Source organism: Halichoeres trimaculatus, unplaced genomic scaffold (assembly GCF_033239565.1).
Source record: "Halichoeres trimaculatus isolate MK-OKI-2021-1 unplaced genomic scaffold, fHalTri1.1 fHalTri1_scaffold_24, whole genome shotgun sequence".
NCBI classification, from domain to species: Eukaryota; Metazoa; Chordata; class Actinopteri; order Labriformes; family Labridae; genus Halichoeres; species Halichoeres trimaculatus.
In genome coordinates this window covers 933,850-956,284 of record NW_027437202.1, presented here as the reverse complement: position 1 = coordinate 956,284, position 22,435 = coordinate 933,850, and the positions used below count along the sequence as shown (strand labels likewise).

Sequence of the window (22,435 nt, the reverse complement as noted above, 5' to 3'; positions counted from 1 at the left end):
AGCATTGAGTCAGAGAGAAAGAGCATCTGCTTGTGTGTGCATTCACCTGATGCGACATCTCCTGCATCTGCCAGTCTGTTATAAACGTACCCATGAGGTTGGTGGGTTAGCTTAGCATGCCAGGATGTGAGATTACTGATTCAAGGATGAAATGACAACTTAGCAGCTAACCTCCAAACCCCGGCCGGAGCCTGTTGTCATAATTATCCAAGAGCCCATCCAGAATCCTGGTGAACACGGTGCTGTCGTCGTTGGCAGCTGGCTCCTTCTGAGTCTCTGAAGAAGACAGGCAGAGTCTAAAGACAAAAAGGAAGAAAGACACCCAACATGATTAATTAGCTTATGGTACAAGGTCAGGCTCGTTGTGATTAATTACTGTCCGTAATTACTCCTTAAACTACTAGTAGAGACAATCCAAGTGTAGACGCGTTATCTAAATATGAATAATGAGCTGCTCATCTAAATAAGACAAGCCACATCTCTTAAGGATGGTTACAAAGTGGGTGAGAGCGTATGATCCGGGGCTCATTGATCTCCTCTGATGAGAGTGGACTATCCCAGTGATTTACTGACAAGCAGTGCCAAAGATCCTTTTAGCTCCTCTTGAGTGCAGGACGGCCGGTTAGTCAGTGCTTTAGCAGAGTGCAGTATGGGATAAGTGAGCAACCCGAGAACAGAGACGCCAGAGTGGAGTTCAATTCAGAAAATTACATTTCAACAACAGAATTTTTCATTTATGGGATTAAGAATGATAAAGATGCACTTTTAATACCTATTTCTGGATCCAAACAGCAGCAGGAGGGAGATGATGAGCCTTGCCATGATTGATATTCTGCTTACTTTGTGTACACACTTTCACACACAGAGACAAAGGAGGAGATATGAGGATTTTAAAAACAGACAAGCATGATAAAAACAACCCGATACACAGAAAAGAGTCAGCAGGACAATTCCTGTACCCCTCCTCTTCATCCTACTCACACTGTTCCAGACCATGACTGACACAGGGAAAGTGTTTTCTGCAGCAAAACCCTCATTTCGTGGGGGGCCACCCTCCCCTTACCCACTCATTTTCTCTAGTCCCCAAAAACACCAAGCTGAATCCCAGTTTATTCCTCATGCAATGCTGTCTGGTTAGAAATGTGAAAAGGTGGTTACCTGGAAGGACAGAGGTGTTGTGAAGCAGACAGCAGCCTGGTGATCTCCGGACGTTCAAAGGTCTGATTACCAAATCGCGCGTCTGCTCCTCTCCGTGTCTTCTCCACCATGGGGTGTTTGGCTCCCCCTCTCTCGGTTAGCGGTCCCTCATCATGCGGTGTTGTAGTAGTCTGTCTGCTCCTCTCCTCCGATAACCGCCTCCCCTTCTTTTTAGTACCTCTTGCACCACGTCTCCCGCATCAACTCCAGAGGTGTCGCAGTAGCAGGAGCAGCATCACACGAGCTGCCTCTTCGGTTTTACCCGCCAGCCACATTCACACCACATTTTATTCGTCTCGTTTGCTGGACCGCCTATTGCTGGTGCGAGAGACTGGAGGGCTGCAACACAGGCTAATAATTTTATAGTAGGTGACTCCCATTGGTGGGTGAGCGGAGGCGCACAAGCAGTGGGGGTGGGGGCGGACTTAGAAAAAATAAGTGAAGGTTTAACCTCATTGGCTAATTCAAAAAAGGAAGGCAATTAGTGCCTTAAAAGGATTTTAACAAATATTAAACACGGTATTTTAGTGAGTTTCAAGCCACAATGCTATGCTAACTCCTGAAATTCTATAAATGACAAGACAAAAGTGGAAATTCTCTCTATTTGTTCTTCCCTTTACTGGTTGATTATGTAGGCCAGGGTTGGCCAACCAGTCAGAGACCAAGAGCCACAAAAATGGCCGTGGTACTTCAGAGAGTCACGCCACACACGTGGTCTTACAAACACACTTCCTCTCACACAGAAAACCAAATGTCACTGTGTTTGTGTGTTTAAATCCGTACCAGAGAAGAGAAACTGAAACTTAAGTATCAATCCCAACTGATCCCAACGTTGGTATCTATATATATAATGTAGGTGGAATGGAATGGATCGAAGAGCCACACACCGAAAGGCAAAGGGCCACAGTTGGTCACCCCTGATGTAGGCTACAGTTGATTAGCTCAAGACCAACGATGGTAAAGTTTAGTTCTCGGGAAAAAAATCAGGTGGGCCTCAAAAGGAAGAAAAAGACTCCCTGTCTGTTCTCTCTACACTTTTAAGAAAGTTAGCATCGTGCTTCAACAACAAGACAAACTTTACCAGCGTCAATCCCCTAATGACACCTGGTATGATGCTAGCATCACATTAGCAAGCAGCAGCTCGCTGCAGCAGGTTATTTTATGACCAAGCAGTTTAGAAGATATGAAGATATCAGCTGTTTTCTAAAACACTAGCAGTGCCTGAAATTTTGGCTTAAATTTAGTACGTAGTAGTCAGTATGCAAAAGTCCCCAGATGTCCTACTGATCCAGGAAAATTTCTCAGTATGCAAAAGACCAGTCTACCTGGCATACTGTTACCCACAATGAATAGGTGGCAGGTTTCAGTGAATTACCGCCATCTACTGGAATGAGTCAGCATTATAACTACAACACAACATTATAACATTCACATTAGACGGTCTGTGAGATAGAAGTGAAGTGATGCAAAAGAAAAATGGTAAATCTTGTCACTTGTAGTTGTGAAGGAGGTGTTTATGTCTACAAATTCCTTAAACCTGATATGAACCACTAATTACCCTTTTTTTTATTACATATGGATTACACAGAAGTGTTTTTTTTTCATCAGCTATAAAAATAAAAATCCAGATTTATTTTCAGGCAGCCATACAACTTTTGGTGTAAGATTAGAAATCAAGAATGATGATTCTGCTATGATATGATTAACTAAATAACTAAATGCCTAGATCTGCCCATAGCTTGTTTTGTATATTCATAGTAAAGGCAAAAACCCAACATCATCAGTAGCTCCGTCTTACGAGGCTGGAAACTAGAGTAGTATACAACAAAACAGACCCAACAGAACAGTCATACTACATACTACGTGCAAAATCAGTAGGTAGTACATACTGTAGAGAAAAGAAATTGAAACTTAAGTATCAATCTCATCACCCTAGTATCAGTTTTATGAGTGGACTGAAGAGCCGCACACCAAAAGGCAAAGAGCCACATGCGGCTCGTGAGCCACAGGTTGGCCGGTTGGCCACCCCTGATGTATATCATATTTAATCATGTTTTCATTTTACATAATTACTTGGCCTCTAGTTTCATGTACAGCCTTATCATCTGCATTGTCTACAATGTAAATAAAGGGGGTAGAGATTCAAAAATGTATATATATATATATATATATATATATATATATATATATATATATATATATATATATATATATATAAACAACTGAGCAAAATTCCTTTAACACCATTCATTCAATCAATATTTGAATCCAATAAAAGTTTAAGTTCATTAACTGAGGTTTTTTTTTATTATTACTTTTTTTAAACTGTTTTGTGAGGGGTTACTTGGCGGAAAGAAAAGGAAAAAAACATGGAGGTACATCACTGAAAAAGTTTGAGATTCACTGCCCTAGGGGACCCTTAAGCATTTCAGAAAAACTATAATGGTTATTAAACGAGCGGATGATGCAATAAAGTTTGATTATATGTATATTCAACAGCCTTAATTGGATAAAAGAATACATTTTTAAATATAAGCTTGTGTATAATCTGTATAGCTACTGCATGTAATTAATCATATACGATGACTGGTGGTTGCACAAACTAAGTCTGACAGGTTCAACAAACATTTTTTCAACAAGAGCAGCAGTAACAACAAATGCTAAGAGAGAAGTTACAGTCCCTGAAAATGAGTTAAAGGAAGTTGTTCTCATCCTAACGCTTGCCATAAGAGGGTAGCCGAGCTCTATGTTTCGTAGCTGGTAATTAGTGTCACGTATTTAGTATTCCACTCTCTGGAACCCGTCTGAAGACGCAGCATGGAGACACGGGCTGCAGCCAGGAAAAAAAAGCAAGAAACGCCAGTCTGTCCCTGTAGTCGCCAGAATTCAGCACCACGCTGCGGACAGCTCCTGCAGCGTCTGTGTGTGTATTTGTGAAGGGAAGGTGGGGGTGTGGAGCCCCCCCTGAAGGCAAATCGATGGTTTTTCAATATCTACCCTGCAGACATTGTGCCCTTGGTAGAAACAGAAGCAATAAGCGCTCTCAGATCAATTAACTCACAACAAACAAGGAAGGATAATAATTAACTATATCCTCATTTTAGAACGATTACGCTTAAACGCAACTTCAAAGTTCCGAAAACAGTGAGTGCGTAATGCGTAATCCTTTCCGTCAAAAGAGGTTTATGCAGATTAGTGTGGTGAATAACAGTTTAATTATGATCACCTGCCGCTTAAGGCTCTCATTGGCTCAGAGCTATCAGAATAATGATGTCATCACCTCTTCTCTTTCAGGAACGCTGTTGACGGAAACAAGAAGTTGTTCGCCATCTATGACACGAGGTATGACATGTCACAACACACACACACACACACACACACACACACACACACACACACACACACACACACACACACACACACACACACACGCATTAATTCAAGAGCTGTGAGAGCTCTGCGCGCGACGCATGGGGTCCCAATCATCCACGGAATTCCGGATGAGTTCAATGTTTCACCAGCTAAATAATTTATGGAAGAGCTGAACATTTTCGATAAGGAAAAGAGGCCATTACGGACGATTAACAGGCTAATCAATCACAAACATCGATCATGGGGGTTGATAAATGCAGCCTGTCCCTCCTCGATATTATTCAGGTCCCGCCATTTTTATGGGAAACACAAGGGAAGGGGATTGGTGCAGATGGTGTGAGGAGCACTGTAAAAAATGTCAATTTTAACGAGTCACTGGGTGAAACAGTGAGGCATGTAATGTGGGATAACATTTTACCTTTTTGTCTCGGTTCAAGATGCAAAAAAGTCAAACTGGTCTTTTTTTTTATTATTTATCACATTGAATGATCAATAAATCCCTGAGACGAGGGTTTAAACTGTCACCAGATCGAAAATTCAAAACAAAAAAAGTTTGATGGGGCATTGTATGGAAGCCCTTTAATGGTATCAGAAAAACAATGTAGCGTCCAAACAATTAAAAAAAATAAATAAATAAATAAAGGATTTTTTTTTTTTAGTTTTTGGGGGAGGGTCAAGGCCCCCTTTTTGTTTTACCTAGTGGAAGCTGTCTTTCATAAAATGCCATAGTTTTTGTTTTTCAACTCAAGTCCTTCAGGGTTTTTTTTTTTTTTTTTTTTTGTCATTTTTAACTGGCTGTAAGAGGCTTCCATATAATTGTGACTTATTGTGTCATTATTTTGACTCTCGTTTTGTATTATCATTATTATTTTTAAAGTTTTTCTTTTCTTTGATTGTGATTTTTTTTTTTTTTTTTTTTTTTTTTTTTTGGAGCAGGCTACCTCATTCTTTAACTTGGCAGAAATAGGCTACCAAAGAATGTCCCTTGAGATATATATATATATATATATATATATATATATATATATATTTATATATATATATTTTTTTTAATGTATATATATATATATATATATATATATATATATATATATATATATATATATATATATATATATATATATATATATATTTTTTTTTTTTTTTTTTTTTTTTTTGCGGTGTTTTTTTTAATTCAAAGGCAATTTCTAAAGATTTTTTAAATGATTTTTTAACCCTGTACTTTTTAAAAAACAGGTTTCCATATGAATGCAACTTATTATCTCGTAAATTTGATGTATTTTATTATAATTATACTTAATTACGTAACATATTAGCTTTTTCAAACATTCAGTAGATAATAATTATTGATAATAATTATTATTCATAATCATTACAATATATATATATATATATATATATATATATATATATATATATATATATATATATATATATATATATTTATACATACATGCAAGATCGGTAGGACCCTATATTAATCCAGTCTTCAGACAATATTAGCTTCATTATATCAAACAATGATCACTCAATATGAGACTGTTCTTTTTCTCCATGATAAATTTGTCTGAAACACCAGAAAACACATCCCCACCTCCCTGACTCTAGCGCAGCTACTGGTGGGTATTTTTTTACAGTGTGAAAGTATGCCTCGTTTCCCATTCGAACAAGCCGACTGCCTTCACCGCCACCAGCAGCAGCAGCAGCAGCAGCAGCATCCCTGCACACCCTCCTCATCAATATGCGCTTCAGCTCCTGAATGTATGCGCCTCTTGCACAGCCAGAGACGGCAAAGAGCAGCGGAGCCACTATTCATGCCGTGAAGACGATGTCAGCCCATATTTTGTATCTGACCCCATCCAAAGCAAACTGCTGACTCCCCCTCTTCCTCAGTCGACTTTCTTCCATTTGGGCAATCAATGGATTTACTCTGATTTGGAGAGCGTCCGGAACCGTCTCGTCTGTTAATTGGGGGCTCTTTGCTGCTGTTGCTGTTGTAAACACCGTAAAGACAACAGGGAAGGGTGATGTTTGCTTTTGCCAGGGTTCGTCAATTTCGCGTTTTTTCCGCACTGGTTGTCGGTTCGATTATGTGTTGCGCGAAAAGGTGAGTGCATCTGCTATGCAAGTCCAGTCAAGTCAAGGTTATTGGGTTGATTGATACATGAGTCAAGGTGATGTTTCTGCTCTTTTTCCCTCTTTTATTCCAGCGTCAATGAACCGGGGAACATGTCTTTCGTAAAGGAGACGGTGGATAAACTCCTGAAAGGATATGATATCCGACTAAGGCCAGACTTTGGAGGTAATTGCGCTTTTTTTTTTACCCACATTATTTCACTTCACGCCGCAGGCTGGCAGCTTTATTTTTGGCGCCATTCTCAGTGTTGTGGTCAGGTGTAGAGGTGTAGGCCTATATACATATTGTGCTGTTTAACCTCTTCCAGGGGCCCCTGTTGCAGTCGGGATGAGCATAGATGTGGCGAGCATAGACATGGTATCAGAAGTCAATATGGTAAGTGTTTCTGTTTCCACACAATGCATGCAGTCTCCCCTCTGTCTCTGCATAGAGAACACACTGGCACACACACATGATTTTCTCTTCCTTGCTGTAGTAGGAAGTGCTGATGCAAATCCAGTTTTTCCTCACAGGCCATTATGTGATGCCGAGATGGATGGGCTGGGTTTCCTGTAAGCAGTAAAACGTCTTTATCTTGCGCGCTGCAAATGCATTGTTACCTTACATGCACAGAACACTCAGCCTGGGTGTTTAAAAAGAAAACAACATAAACAGCTTCCTCACTGTTTCCCGAGGCAGTAGCATCATCACAGTTGGCGGGGAAGCTGCAGGAGGTTTTTTTTGTGCATCCAGTTGCAGTCTGTGTGATCACCTCTCCAGCCATAGTGTTCAGCAGTTCAGTCCCAGGAGGCCTTCTTAGCAGACAGCCACCAGGGAGCTCCGATTGGATTTTCTAATTCTTGAGTTGAATTGGATCTATCACCTATCAACGACTAAAAATATCATTCGAAACAGTGTCTCACATCATGAGACTTCATCAAGAAACTTTCACTCCTCTAATGTGGAAACTGTAATTAGCGTAGATCCAAGCTGAAACCCACAAGCCACCCATCAACACCTGCACACCCACTCGTTTTATAGCCTGTTGTCCATGTAGGTGTAATCTCCCCGACGCTTTTTCAACAACAGCTAAAGAACTGTGGTCATCAGGAGTCAAATCCAGGTCAGTGAGGGATGTGAACATCATCTCAGAGCGTTAGCATTTCACACCTTTGAATGCTTGTTTTCTATCGACCCAGTCCACCACGGGCTGATTTTTTCCTGCACCGCACCAGAAAACGATCGCTGTTTTCTAGTGGGAGGTGTGGGTGCTTGTGTGGGTGGGCATGAATCAATAGTAAGGACTCAATGATTTCCTCTCCAGGTGACTCCTGGCTATGCCATGGGCTTATGATGATGAGTACGACATGTGGGGAAAAGTACTCAGTGCAGTTTCTCCACATCTTGTTATCTTTGTATGCTGATGATGTCGTGTTTTGCAGGGGCGTGCACAGACTTTTTGAAGAAAAAAAGGGGCACATACAGGGTGCTCTTGCCTCTGAAAGGAGGCACTCAATTCTGTGTGTTTTCAAAGGCACTTTGGCACACATTTCTGCCTGTTAAGTGTGTTTTTCTAAACAGGAAGGCACTGTAGTGCGGATTTTGGCTCCCAAGTGGGCCCTTTAACGTACGTTAAAGTGCTCAAGAAGGCACTTTTATGCTATTTTTGACCCAAAGGAACACTTTGGCACAAATTTCGGCTTCTAAGAGGGCTCTTTAGCGCACATTTTTGCTTATGAGAGAGCACAGTTGAGATTGTGCTAGCTCCCAATAGTGCACTTTAGCGTGCGTTTTGGCTTTCAAGAGGGTACTTTGGTGCAAGTTTTGACTCACAAGTGCCCTTTTGTGAAAATAATGACTCAAAGGGCACTTTAGTCTGAGTTTTGGCTCTCTTGTGGGCATTTAAGCTTATCTTTTGGCTCTCAAGAGAGCACATTAGCATAAGTTTTGGGTTCTAGAGAGTACTTTAGCATACATTTTGGCTCCTAAGTGGACACTTTGTGCACATTTTTGCACCTGAGAGGGCCCTGTAAAGATTGTGTTAGCCCCTAATAGTGCACTTTAGCGTGTGTTTTAGCTTTCAAGGGGGTATTTTAGCGTGAGTTTTGATTTAAGAGGGCACTTTAGCCTGAGTTTGGGCTCCCAAGTGGGCTCTTAAGCATATGTTTCGGCTTTCAAAAAGGCACTTTAGCACTAGTTTTGACCCAAAAGGGTACTTTGGTACACATTTTGGCTTCTATGATGGCACTTGAGCGCACACTTCTGCTCATGAGGGGGCCAAGTAAAGATTGTGTTGGCTCCCAAAAGTGCACTTTAGCATGCATTTTGGCTTTCAAGAGGGTACTTTAGTGCAAGTTTTGACTCACAAGTGCATTTTTGTGAAAATTATGACTCAAAGGGCACTTTAGCCTGAGTTTTGGCTCCCTAGTGGGCCTTTTGGGGTATGTTTTGGCTCTCAAGAGGACAAGTTATTATTTGTTTGGCTCTCAAGTGGGCACTTTAGTGCAAGTTTTGACTCAAGAGGGTACGGACACATGTGTTGGCTCCAAGAGGGTGCGAAAGTTGAGTGGGCACTGTAAAGCTTGTTTTGGATCCAAGAGGGCATTTATTGTGAGTTTTGACTCAAGAGGGCACTTTAGTACTCATTTTGGTAGGCACTTACCTACGTTTTTGCCCACAAGAGGCGCTTGTTTTTCAACAACTTGGACAAGAGGGCCCCCTATTGTGTATACCACTGCTTTATTGGTCTTGTTGTCCTTATATAGAAGTGTTGTATGATTCTGCTGTTGAATTTTTCTTAAATTCTAGGAAAAGACATGATTTTATAGGTCCTTGTTAGGAAGAACAAGGTATAAATTATAAAAACCATCTACCTTGAATTTTAGTTTGTAAGAGTAGAGCAGAATTAAAAAGAGGAAGATCAGTTCAGAGTATTGGAGCTTAAATTGTGGTTTTGGAAAGTCTCATATTTTCCAATCAAACCGTGTGTCTTATCTGAGGCTCCATGATCAGTGCAAGCTTTGTTTGCCAACAAATCAGCTGCGAGCGCTAACTTGCCGGCAACCAGGCTCCCCTCCAAAGAGGACATGGAGGCCACGGTGAATCAAACAGGGTATCAGACAGCTGAGATCACACTTAAACTGATAATTAATTAGATCCTGTTCCTCGTTGCTACCAGCGCACATGTGCCTCTTCTTGTTACATGGACAAGCCCGGGCAATTATCCAGCGCTGGTCAAGCTGTTTGTTGTTTTCGCACCAAGCGTTTGACATTTGGGGGATGCTTTCTGTCCGATGCTGGGACTGTCTGAAGTTTCTCTTGCGGGAAATGGATAATCAGCGCTTTAGTTCCGACGTGTTGCCATGCAGTGCTTTATTCAACGCAAAGCAAAGCTGCTCTGTTTGTTAAAATATTCTATTTCAAGTTGCTGGGCCTTATCCTGCTTTTAACTCAGCCACTAAACCCACTTCATCAGCCCAGTGGAATGACCCACAGGCATACCCAGAGAGCATGTTTTAGAAGTTGAGTTAGCGCTTCTTGAGACACAGATACTGCTTTCTGTGCTGAAATGAGACCTGGATACAGCTCTGCATGTTCTGCAAGGAGCACAGTATTGATGCAAAACAATGCTTTGCAATTTTTGGGCTTGGAGAGGCATTTTCTATCATGTCAGGAGAGAGAAACAATTGCTGTCAGGGAGCTGCAGTGAGGCAGAGCTGAAGCATCCTCCAAGATGAGTGTTGTTTTCAGTCGTGGTGAACACAGTGCTTAAGGTTGAAGCATCAAGGTTGAAGTGAAGAGTGTGAATCAATGGATTGGTGTAGGATAACAATGTATTGTGTGTGAACAGTTCAGTTCAGTTTGTCTCAGTACGGCACACATTTTGTGGCGTTTCTTTTGACTAAAACCAGGACAGGTCCCCAATTTACCAACCCGTACTGTCCCACTTTTTGGGACCCTTCTGTTGGGGTGCCAGACATCCCAACTCAAGAAGGTGGAGCTAGAAACACTGCTGTCTGTTGATTGGTGCATTTTCTCTGAAAGGCTTACATTGTTTTCCTTACTGCCCTCTAGTGGTCTAGAGATGTTTTGTAATTCTAAAGGGTGGAACGGTACAGGTAACCCATGGTTCGGTTCGTACACCAATTTTTGGGGCACTTTTTTCTTTTCAAGTTAACAGTTGATAAACGCAACACTTTCAAATGGTAAACTGTCTAGTATTCCCTGATTAATACAGAAGCTATTAGTTCCTCATTCCGTCATTGCCTAATTTGCTTAATTGCCCATTTGCATGTACTTGTCATGGATGCTGTGGTAGAAAGGAATAACATTGCGGAAAAGACAGAAAACGTGTATAAAACAGTGTAAGTAATATTCTTGTAAAAATAAATGATATTCCTTTCGTTAAATGTAGTTTTGTTTTGTTTTTAAGTCTAAATATCAACCCTCCTCCTTTTTCTGGGCTTGGTACCAACATAAGTGACCCCAAAAGAGACTTGATAAGCGCAATTCATTTGTATGCACTTGCCTGCTCCGGATGCAGCTGGGAGTGACTACCACAAGTGTTTTGGTTAGAGAGGGGGCACACGGCAGATTTATTGGATTTATACGCGGGGTACACTGTTGCACTGCTATGCTGCCACTTAGGTGGCTACCTAGCTTAAACGCCGCCTTCCATGAAGGGCCTTGTTAGCATTGGAAATGCAAAGACGATCCATGCCCGTACCAAACTGTACTGATCCATACCGAACCGCTTGTTGGAAACGGGTGGAAACGGTCCCTCTGGATGCCCTGTGCGGCATCAGACTCAACCAGCTCACTGTGAGCCTTTCCATAAATTACATCACTCCTGGTCTGAGATCAATGGGGTCTTGAGAGCAAGGTTTTTAGGGATGTGCAACCATGGCTCCTTTCCTTCCTCCCACATTTTTCAGAGCACCATGCGGATTTCTGGTTTCACATTTGAAGTTTGCATGGTGAAAATCTTCCACAGGGGCATTTGGAGTGCATTGGAGTGTGTCCAGTCCTCGTTTCAGGAAGCAGCCTTGGATGCAGTGACGTCATGGGAACATACCCGACTCCTGGTTTTCAAAGCAAAAAAGGGACATTTGCGCTGAACCACGTTATCTGATAGGATGAGGGGCTTCCCATGTAGCATTTCACACCTTTCACAGCTTTTTTCTGCAAGACAGGATGGAATAAGAATCCCACTGAGAGGCGGGTGACTGATCACGATCGAGTGAGTGCGGCATCTGGCTCCTCCAAGAATCCACCTGGCAGGGGCAGGTTGTCCAAGTCAGTTACTCTGACGCCTTCCGCAGTCAGCGAGAGCTCCCGGCACGAGCAGATGCTGGAGCGTCTGAGAAGGCACACTAATTACCTCTGAGGTTTGTTTGTGGTGTGCCGGGGGCCTTTTGCTTGATGAGAAACACATACAAGGACAAGATCAGAGCAAGGAAAAAACAGATTACGTGTGTTCGGAGGAAAAGTTGAACACTCGTAGATAGATTCTTTAATTTGTGGGATTATTCTGCAGTGAGAAATGAGAACACGATCAGACAGCTTTCTGCTTTGAATAGCGTCGTGTGTTTAAGATCCGACTGAAAGGAGCATGTGTAGGTGCGCCGACTCTTACAGTAAGAGCCATCAAGGCCTTTCTCCCAGCCCATTATCTGTTCCTCATGAAAGTCATCATCATTTTGGGAAATTAAATTAGTGCACAATGAAGCTGGCTCTGCTCGCACTGGGAAATGGTCAGAGTTTGTGCTGCGAATGCAGCAACACACCGAACAAACTAGTCATCCGTACACCCACGCCTGTGTGTGGGCGTCAAAGAGAGAAAAAAAAATCTGTCATTATGGAGAGGTGAAAAGATCTCTCTTTCTGCAAATGTTCCTGCTGCTGGCTTTGTTTTTTTTTACACTTTTTTATTTTGCAGAAAATAAACTCATGCAGAAGCTTCAGGAGCACATAAACTACCTGCTTGTGTCAGTGCGGACTCTTCATGTAAGTGTCTGGATGATGACTTTGTTAGCCACTCGTGTTAATAATGTTTGTGACCCTGGCTGTCACAGTCACCAGGGTCACCAGGGTAACTGCTCACCTGCATTAATGAAGCATGAGAAGCTCTGTCACTCTAATTATCTTATATAGGTCTTCTAACTATGCAAAAAGAGCATATCTTCTTCTGTGGCTTAATATACCCTCATGTCTTTTATCCAGCATCCGGCTTCCTGCCTGATGGAATGTAATTGGCCTCGGGAGAGAGCACGCTGTAGGATGAAATGATTATCGCTGTGATTTGAAATAAGCAGAGCAGGCACCGCCAACCTGACAGGGTTTGAGGAGGAACTGTCTGTTCTTCAGATTCTACAGTCTCGTCATGATAATAGCTGTGCACCTTTAAGAAAAAAAACAGCATGCGTTGGCCTGGGGAGTCTAAAATTGACAGGCGACGGCCTCATTTCTGTTATCTGTGCCACTAAAGTGGCTGCTCTGACGTGGCAAATAGCAAGGGGCAGGCTACTCATGAGCTGGGTTTGTGTCAGGGTTACAACTGAGAGCTTGTAGTATCAGATCAGGAGAAAAGGAGGTGATGGTGTTTACCTTTTTGCTCTTTAAATTTGCAAAAGTGCAAGATGTGAGTACTCGAAAAAGCTTGCATTAAGAAATGTTATATTCTCACAAATCTGCAGCCTTGTCTCCTCCATAAAATTCTAAAATTAACTGATTTTAACAGCTTAATAGATTTAGGGCTGTTTTCCTATAGAATGGGACTTTTTTTCTTTAAACATTTTGCCGATTCAAGCAAATTTACTTTTCAGTTTGAGACTGTTTTTCTTAAAAATTGTGTAATTTTATATTTTTGGCTTCTTTTTTTAATTTGCTACATAACAATTAAACAAATTTGGTACTTTAATAAATATATTTAAAAATGGGGACTTTTTTCAATTCAATCATTTTTAGAATCGTAACCATGTAATCACTCATTTGTTTAAGAGGGTTGGGACTCTTTTTTTGTTTTTTGTTTTTTCTTTTTGGATTAAGCAGTTAATTTTACAAATTGTAACTGTAACTCTCCAGAAAAAAAGTGTGGTGGTATTTTTTCCCACAAATTTGCTACTTTAATAGTTTGATAGATTTGGGCCTTCTTCCTGAAAAATTCAAGACTGTTTTTTGTTTGTTTGTTTTATTTAACAAATTTGCCACTTTAAAGTTAAACGGGTGATTTAACCAAAAAGTAATTAAAAAATAAATCAGATGTGGAACTTTCTTTTTTTCTAAAAAATCTTTTTTTTTTCTTTCTTTTTTGTTTTGCATTTTTTTTTTGTTTTGCATTTTTTAAAGCTTATTCAAAATTTTCCAACTTTGATGAAAGGTTTGGGACATTTTTTCCGAAAAACACATCACTTTTTCCCAAATCAAACAAATTTACCCTAGTAGTTAAACAGACTTTAGACTTTTTTTCCAAAAAAAATAGGACTTTTTCCCTCATATATTTGGCAATTTTAAAGAATTTTCAAATTGGTATTTTCACTTAATAGTTTCACCAATTTGGGACATTTTCAGAAAAAAAGTATGGTGATTTTTTTTTTCCAACTTATTTGCTACTTAAATAGTTCAACAGATTTTGGGCCTTTTTTTCCCGAAAAATCCAAGACTGTTTTCTATTATTTGGTAAAAATTTTTTTATCAAATTTGCCACTTTTAAGTTTGACAGGCTGTTTTACCTGGAAAAAAAAAAGAAACAAAATAAAAAAATCTTTTAAACCTTTACGTGAGGTTTTTTTTCTTCTTCTCTGTAATGATATTTGGGACAGATGTGGGACTTTTTTCTTTTTCTAATAAAATCAAGAGTTTTTTTGTAACCTTCAAAAAAGAAAAATAAATTTAACACATTTGCCAATTAATATTACAACAGAGTTGGGACGGTTTTATTTCAATACATTTGGGGAATTTTAAAAAGTTTAGTTTTGCAGGTGTGTGCCTGTTCTTCCCCAAAAATATTTGGGACTTTTTCCTCACAGATTCTTGTCCTTTTCTTATGAGAGGACTGCTGAAGAGAATATGAGCTTGCTTTGGGAGAGTACAGCAAAAATTTAGACATGTTTGAGCGACACTATTTGCCCAACAACTCAGGGAAAGCTGCTTTGATCCTCAGTCAAACAAAAAGAACTCCCAGTGCATATGTGACATGTGACTGTCAACATGTCACTGTTTCAGTAGAGAAACATCACCAAGCTCAGGGTTTTTATTCACACACAAACAGCAGTACTCAAGTGAGTCATGTAGCCAAACAAACAACACTAAATTATCAGAGCTTCATGACAGATTTTGTGAAGAAATACAGAGAGAGCAAAGGAAGGGACTTCACATGAAGACACAGAATCAACTTTCTATTCCATTGAGTCTCGGTAATAGCATTTTTTGTACTTCTTTTGACAGTGAAGCGCTACTTTTGAGAAGTTAAAGAGGGGTATTTTTTCGTCATTATTCAGTGCCTCTGCTGTCCTCCCAGTAGCTTATTATAATTTACAGTTCCAAGAAATCCTTTGGAAAAGTCTTATTTCAGCCTCTGTCTGAATCACTTTGCTCTAGCTGCTGTCTCTTTAAGGATCCCAGCTCAATGAACTCTGTTTTCCTGATTGACCAGCCCTCTGGAGGTCTGTCAGGGCAGAGCTGTGGGCACACTTTGTATGGACCATTTTTGAATTTTCTCATGGGATTTCTACAACATAATATATAAAAAATCCAGCATTGTTAATCTATATCCATGTTTAAAGTACTGGAAAGCAGGATGCCCCTCTTTAAAGTGGGATACCCACTCTTTAAAGAGGGGTTTTGGCATGTATACAGCCTGCTCCAAAGACTAAATACAAATATTATAAATTACAATGTGCAAATTCAACACTCATTGTAAAACAGATTTTGATTTTTTTTCCCAAAAATGGTTTAAAAAAATATATGGAGAATTTTCTCCAACAAATTTTGCAAGTTGCACATTATGCAGTTGCCTGAAAAAAAATCCAATGTGTTTTCTACTAATATTTTTCAAATTTGAACAAATTTACCCATTTACAGATCAATGGGCTGTTTTCCAAAAAAAGTTTGGGAAAATGAATTTTAAACAAAATTGCCACCTCAAAATGTAAAAGATTTTTTTTTTGTTTATTGTTTTTTAATGGAGCACATCTTAACAAATTTGCCACTTTAAAAATCAACAGACTTTTTTTAACCTTTTTTTTTTTTTTACCTGATTTTTTTTTTTTTTTTTTTTACTTTTTTTGTGTATTAAACAAATTCGCCCCCAATACTGCAATGGATTGAGGACTTTTTATTTCTCTTTAAACATTTTGCAAATTTCATCAAGTTTTCAACTTTAACAGTATTAGGGACATATATGTGACTGTTTAACCCAAAATATTTGGGAATTTTGTCTTAGAACATTTTGTGAAATTTAACAAATTTGCTGTTAAATACGACAGATTTGGGACCCTTTTCATACATTTGGGAAATTTTAACATATTTAGTTTAACAGATTTTAGACTATTTCCCTGCATTTAAATGATATTATTATCCAAAGCCACAAAAGGCGGCTGTATTCGTGCTGAATAACATGGAGGAATACAGAATGTTCAGAGTGAGATGTCAAGCTGGCAGAGCAGCTGCTCTTCAGCTGTTGTACATTACTGAGGAATCTTCATCCAGAATCCTCCAAGCCTCTAATGGTCCTTTTATCTTCAAGAGCACAAAGATGTACACTAAACATTCAGCATGCCCTGTAGTTACTACTTTTATCCTTCTAATAAAGAAATAAATCATGAAATATGAGGCAGAGAGGACGATAGCTCTAAACTGGAGGCCAGATCCACCATTAGCAGGAGGAAACCTCAATCCAATCACCTCCTCAATAAGGGGACAGAGCTATTTTTACTGTTCTATAGCAGCAGAGAAGTCACTCAGGGATTCCCCCGCACTGCGGTGATATACTGCCTCAGGGAGGTCCCTGGGGAGAGCTCCAAATTACACTGAAGTAACTCAGATTGCTTGGGTTCATATCAAGTACACGGTGATTACATATCATGCCATCTTTTTCTTTCATGTGAGGTTTGAAACCTGCAGAGCTGTGGTCATTTTGTGTTGTTTATTAGCAGTATTGACATTTCCTAGATACTGGGGGTATCACAGTATAGCAGTCAGTATGCTCACACTGCAGAGAGAGGGAGATTAAATTGAATATGGGTCAGTTCACAGCCAAAACTCTGCTTATCTGAATTCTCACACACCCTGAATGAAAGTGATTATCCAGGCGGGTTAATTGAATAATGGAGGCTTTCTGGAAATCATTTCCACTGGTCAGTGTCATTATCTCTGCTGAAAACATATGCTGATAACCAAACAACAGAGCCCAAGCTGTGCGGAGTGGGAATTGGTGTTTGTTGTGCGGAACGGGGAGAGTCGTCAATAATTTATAAAGCATCGTCCGAGTTCAGAGAAAATCTGAGAAGAAGTTCAGAAGCAGGTGGTGCAAAGCTGCAGCGGTCCAGTTTGATTGTCTCCATTAAATATTGATGGGAGACTCCTCCAGCCGTGTGTTTGCACAGGCTGCATGGTTCAGTTAAATCATTTAAGTGTGTGAGCGCTGTAGCCGCTCGCTGGGCTGACCACCTGCTGATCCCCAAGTGGAGGGCGGAAAAGGAAGATGAGCAGAGGTGTGCACAAGAGGGGGCAGATGGGGCAGCCAACCCCCACTGTGGCCCAATTGTTGAAAACAACACTGCAGAGTTCCCTTAAAGGGGCCAAAATGCACACTAAAGTGCCCCCTTGGGAGCCAAAACATGACGGTGCCCTATTGGGAGCCAACATGTGTGCCAAAGTATCCTCTTGGCAGCCCAAACTTGAGAATGTGTCCTCTTGGGGGCAAAATGTGCGCTATAGTGCCCTCTCGGGAGCTAATATGGACTCTGAGGTGCCCTTTCTGGTTAGAAAACATGTGCTTAAGTGCCCTCTTGGGAGCCAAACTTAAGACTGTGTCCTCCTAGGAGCCAAAATTTGAGAGAGTGGCCTCTTGGGAGCAAAATTGCGCACTAAAGTGCCCTCCTGGGAGCCAAAACATAAGAGTGTGTCCACTTGGGAGCCAAAATGTGCACTACAGTGTCCTCTTGGAAGCCAAAAGTACACTAAAGTACCCTCTTGTGAGCCAAAACATGCACCTGGGTGCCTGTTTGGGAGTCACAATGTGCATTTAAGTGCCCTCTTAGGAGCCACAATGCGCCAAGATGAGAGTACGTCTTCTTGGGATGCACAAAAAAATGCCCTATTAGGAACCAAAACACAAAAGCGTTTCCTCTTGCGAAATTGCGCTAAAGTGCCTTCTGTGGAGCTAAAATATGTGCACGAAGGTCCTAAAGGGGAGGCAAAATGCGTGCGGAGTGCCCTCTTGGGACTCATAATGTGCATAAAAGTGCCCTCTTAGGAGCCACAATGTGCCAAAATGAGAGTATGTCTTCTTGGGAGCCAAAATGCACAAAAAATGCCTTGTTGGGAACCAAAACATGAAAGTGTTTTCTCTCGGGAGAAAAATTGCACGCTAAAGTGCTTTCTCTGGAGCTTAAATGTGTGCAAGAGGGTCCAAGGGGGGGCAAAATGTTTGAAGAGTGCCTTCTTGGAGTCACAATGTGCATTAAAGTGCCCTCTTAGGAGCAAGAATGCTCCAAAACATGAGAGTATGTCTTCTTGGGAGCCGAAATGTACAAAAAAATGCCCTGTTGGGAACCAAAACATGAAAGTGATTCCTTTTGGGAGCAAAATTGCGCTTAAGTGCCTTCTCTGGAGCTAAAATATGTGCAAGAGGGTACTATAGGGAGGGCAAAATGTGTTTAGAGTGCCTTCATGGGAGCCAAAATGCATGCTAAAGTGCCTTCTCTGGAGTCAAAATGTCCACTAAGTACCATCTTGGGAGCCAAAATGGCCCAAAACACACTAAAATGCCCTTTTGGTTGGCGAAAAGGTGCACCAACATTCCCTTGAAAAACATGCTAAATTTAGTGTTCTCTTCAGTTGCAACAATGCTCCGTATCTACCTTCTCTTCTTTTTACCCCTGCCCTTTGATAAGACTGTACATGCCACTGAAGAAGAGTGATGAGAAAAAAGCGGGAACACAGCAGAGAGGGGGGAATCCGAGTCTTTAGTTCTTTCTCCAACAGGGAATGTAATTTCAACTCCACACGCTGCGATCAATCCACATTGACCCCTCTAATGGGACAATGATTGATAACAATTGTTATCCTTCATGCCAAAAAATACTGGGAAATGACAGGGATTTATTTTGCTGTCTCTTAAAGGAGCAGGGAAGTGATTAATGCTGCAATATCAGGAGCTCACTCACCGAGGTGAGGATGAACCAATGTACCAGAGCTGTACTTCATTTGGATTGGTCAAAACTCCTCGACAGACCTTGGAGGACAGGTTCATCCTGCGTTCCAGATCTATAACAAGCATTTCGGCACAGCCACATCATTTGGTGCCATGGTTGCACCACTTAACTGTACATTTCTGGCTGAGTGCCAGTCATTTTTTCCTCCACATGCTGTGTGACCAATCTGGATCCTGTGCTGACTAAGACCTCCCTGCTAACCAAAAACATGGCAAACATGTTCACAGATAACACAGAGATAAGAAGAGATAGGGAAAATATTGACAGTCATCTGAATGTTTTTAGATTTTCTTAATCTCCACCTCATGAAAATTCAGAATCTCATTCTCCCCCTCCACCAGGGATTACTAACACAGTGTTTAGAAAGACAAACAACAGTATTAGTGATGTAACAACTCTAAGACACATGGCAGGCCACGCTTGGTGCTCTGGTGATTTTTATTTGTTTGGGTTTTGAACCTGAAAAAGCGGCAGGACCAATGGACAAGCGCTTCTGCTGGTGCCAGCTTGGTGCAGGCTGGTGCATTTCAACACCACAGCAGGAAGGTGGGAGATCACGGCCCTAAGAGAGGGGGGTGGATCACAACAAACAAACATTTACTTCTTTAATATTCTATTTTTTGACTCTCACAGCCTTACTAAAAATATTTAAAACCAGCATGGCTGTGCTTCAGGCACTTCCTGCCAGTGTTTATTGGCTGTTCTCTGGATGGCCATGTTTTCCACTCTGAGAGAATCAGAATCTTACATTAGTACTTTCCTGTTTGCAAACAAACAGGGAAAATTGAGGCTTTTTCCTTTAAACAGCTTGCAAATTTTAAGAAATTTACCAGTTAAAAGTTCAAGAGAATTGAGACTTCAATAAAAAAATCAGCAAAATTTAGAAATTTGCCACTTTAAAGTTAAAGTGTTTGAGACTGTTTTCCAAAAGTTTTCTTTTTTCCTAAAAAATTCTAGAAATTTGCTACTTAACAGTTTGAGATATTTGGGACTGTTTCTTAAAAAAATGGACTTATTCCCCCCAAAATTAGTTTTTTTTCTCCAAACTTTAGTCAAATTTGAAGAAAATTGCCAATTTACAGTTTAAGAGATTTGGAGCTGTTTTCACTCTTGGGACTGTTTCTTAAAAAAATTTGGGACCAACTCTTTTTTTTTTCCTTTGGAGCTATTGCTTTGCAAAATTTCACTTAAATAATGTAATAAACTAATTTGCAAAATTGTTATTTTGCATGGAAATGGACACTGTAGTTTTGAGGAATAGCATTGTTGGAAAGACAGAAAGCAGGCAAAAACATCGTAAATAATTTCATTCTTATAAACGTATATAACTTTCCTATGTTAATTCTTGATTTTGTTTTTGTTTTTGTTTTTTTATGTCTATGTATCGACCCTCCTTTCTTTATCCAGGCTTTGCTCTAGCTGCAGCAGGGAGGGACTACTATAAGCAAGGAAGACTTGTCTGCCTTTGGGTTTTTTGGATAGGGGAAGGGCCCAGGGCAGCACCTGCTGCTTGTTGAGCAGAGTAAGATCCATAGGCCATGTTTGCATCTACAAACTCAAGAAAAAGTTGCTACATTTTTTGCTAGTCACTATCATGAAAAAGAGTTGCTAATTTGGCAACACTAGCTGGACATGGCTTCTGGAAACCTTCGTCCTGCTTCTGTGTGTGTGAGCTGCACTTTGAGCCCAGCTCTAGTTACAGCAGTGTGAGAGGTGGTGTGTGGGTGGTGTACACAACAGGGATTGGACACTGCCTCCTGAGGAGGGCTTTTCACCTGCCTGGACAGACAGACTTTGCTTTGGTGCAGAATGAGTTGCAGAACTGAAAATTTGCCATCCATGAGAGCGTAATGTTCCATACAGTTTGGACTGAATGGTTGAATATCTTATGACGTATCATTCCTGTAGGGATGGGTAGCTTTCACATTTGAAAGGATACTGTTGATGCCTGGTACCTGGCAATCAATATCGGTACTCAACGGTACCAAATTTTTGGTACTTTTGTGTGTGTGTTGGTGATAAATTGATTCATTTAATATTGAAATCTCAAAATTTCTCAATTTTTCATATTTATCTTTCAAACCATAAACTTGGAGTGATGTGTTCATGTGGAAAAAGAATGGAAAATCATCTACTCTTCCAATCCCTCACAGTCACAAGGATGGGTTTAGGTAGTTTGATTTTACGCTAATTGGTACTTAGAAGTACAGATGGTATTCAGTCGATACCCATAAAAGTACCTAATTCGGTACCTATCTCTAGTCATTGTCCTGTTTTTCATACCGTATCTGGGTCTTTGGTCAAAAAACAGCTCAACTAACTGTCTGAAGAGGGGCTTTGGAGTCTACAGCCATGCTAGCAGCTTTAGCACGCTGGCAGTGACGGTGCTTAAATGCTAAAAATGGCAGCTAATGAATATTTAGCAGCTCTGCTCCTTTTTTCAAAACACCATGTAGCCTGCAGCGTATGCTAATTGGGTCTTAACACAAAGCACGGCTGCAGATGATGGTCATTTGTTTTCGTGGTATATAATTCCCTGCCCCTGAAGCTATACTGTTAGCATGCCTAAAGGTCATTACTTGATGAATCAATAGAAAAAACTCATTAATATAGATAACATGGGGTTAGTACAGCAAATCAGGAAGTGGCATCAATTATTCATCAAAAACTGGCGTCACAGTCAGTCGTACGCATCTTGGTGGCTTTTGAACTGCATTTGAGCTTTTTTTCCCAACTCATTTCTCTGAATGTGATTAACAAATCAGAGCTAACCTCTGAGGATCATCAAAATAAAGTCTTACTCCAGGCGTTTGTTTTATTTTGGTCCCTCTGGAAGAATTACAAAAAGCATTGGCATTCAGCAAAACTGCTACTGGCATCCAGCTGACAGTTTTCCACTCATATTTGTAAAGCACACATCTCCAGAGACAGCTTTTTGATGTAAATGAAAGGCAACATATGCTGGAAAGGCATCATTAGAGGTCAGCGTGGACTTGTGAATCACTTCATGGCAGAAGCACCACTGTTGATGAAATTTTCTATGAAACTTTCACTGAAGCTTCATGACTCAGCCGGCCCACACGCTTGTTGTAAGATGGCATATTACTGTATGGGTTACTGTGCTCCAGAAGGGAAGGTACAAGCACTTTGGAGGATCTGGCTGCAGTGTGTGAGCCAGTTGGCCGGCGCTCCTTCTTCAGCTTGTAGGGTGCTGTGTCATGTCAGATAAATATTAGGAGTGCTCACATCGGGGAGCAGAGAGAGCAAACATTTCAGAGCTGCTCATGTTTGCTGCAGAGGTCCGCAGCAGCTT

The 22,435-nt window shown here is 40.7% G+C and overlaps 2 protein-coding genes across 3 annotated transcripts in view; one reads left to right on the top strand and one right to left on the bottom strand.

Annotated features, from left to right (window-relative positions):
* Nucleotides 1-1,643, bottom strand: part of LOC141786023 (gamma-aminobutyric acid receptor subunit alpha-5-like) — a 30,635-nt gene extending 28,992 nt beyond the window's left edge. Inside the window, exons 1-3 of the mRNA XM_074664717.1 lie at nucleotides 1,159-1,643; nucleotides 773-852; nucleotides 172-296 (exon numbers count right to left, since the gene is read on the bottom strand). Of these exons, the coding sequence (XP_074520818.1) occupies nucleotides 172-296; nucleotides 773-822 (175 nt within the window). The 5' untranslated portion in view covers nucleotides 823-852; nucleotides 1,159-1,643. The remainder of the gene's footprint in view (nucleotides 1-171; nucleotides 297-772; nucleotides 853-1,158) is intronic.
* Nucleotides 1,644-6,226: 4,583 nt separating this feature from the next.
* LOC141786022 (gamma-aminobutyric acid receptor subunit beta-3-like) overlaps nucleotides 6,227-22,435 on the top strand; it is a 42,690-nt gene continuing 26,481 nt past the window's right edge. The window contains exons 1-3 of one of the 2 annotated variants that reach the window (XM_074664716.1): nucleotides 6,227-6,676; nucleotides 6,780-6,871; nucleotides 7,014-7,081. In XM_074664716.1, the coding sequence (XP_074520817.1) occupies nucleotides 6,597-6,676; nucleotides 6,780-6,871; nucleotides 7,014-7,081 (240 nt within the window). In that variant the 5' untranslated portion in view covers nucleotides 6,227-6,596. The remainder of the gene's footprint in view (nucleotides 6,677-6,779; nucleotides 6,872-7,013; nucleotides 7,082-22,435) is intronic. The other variant, XM_074664715.1, reaches the window with a different exon arrangement.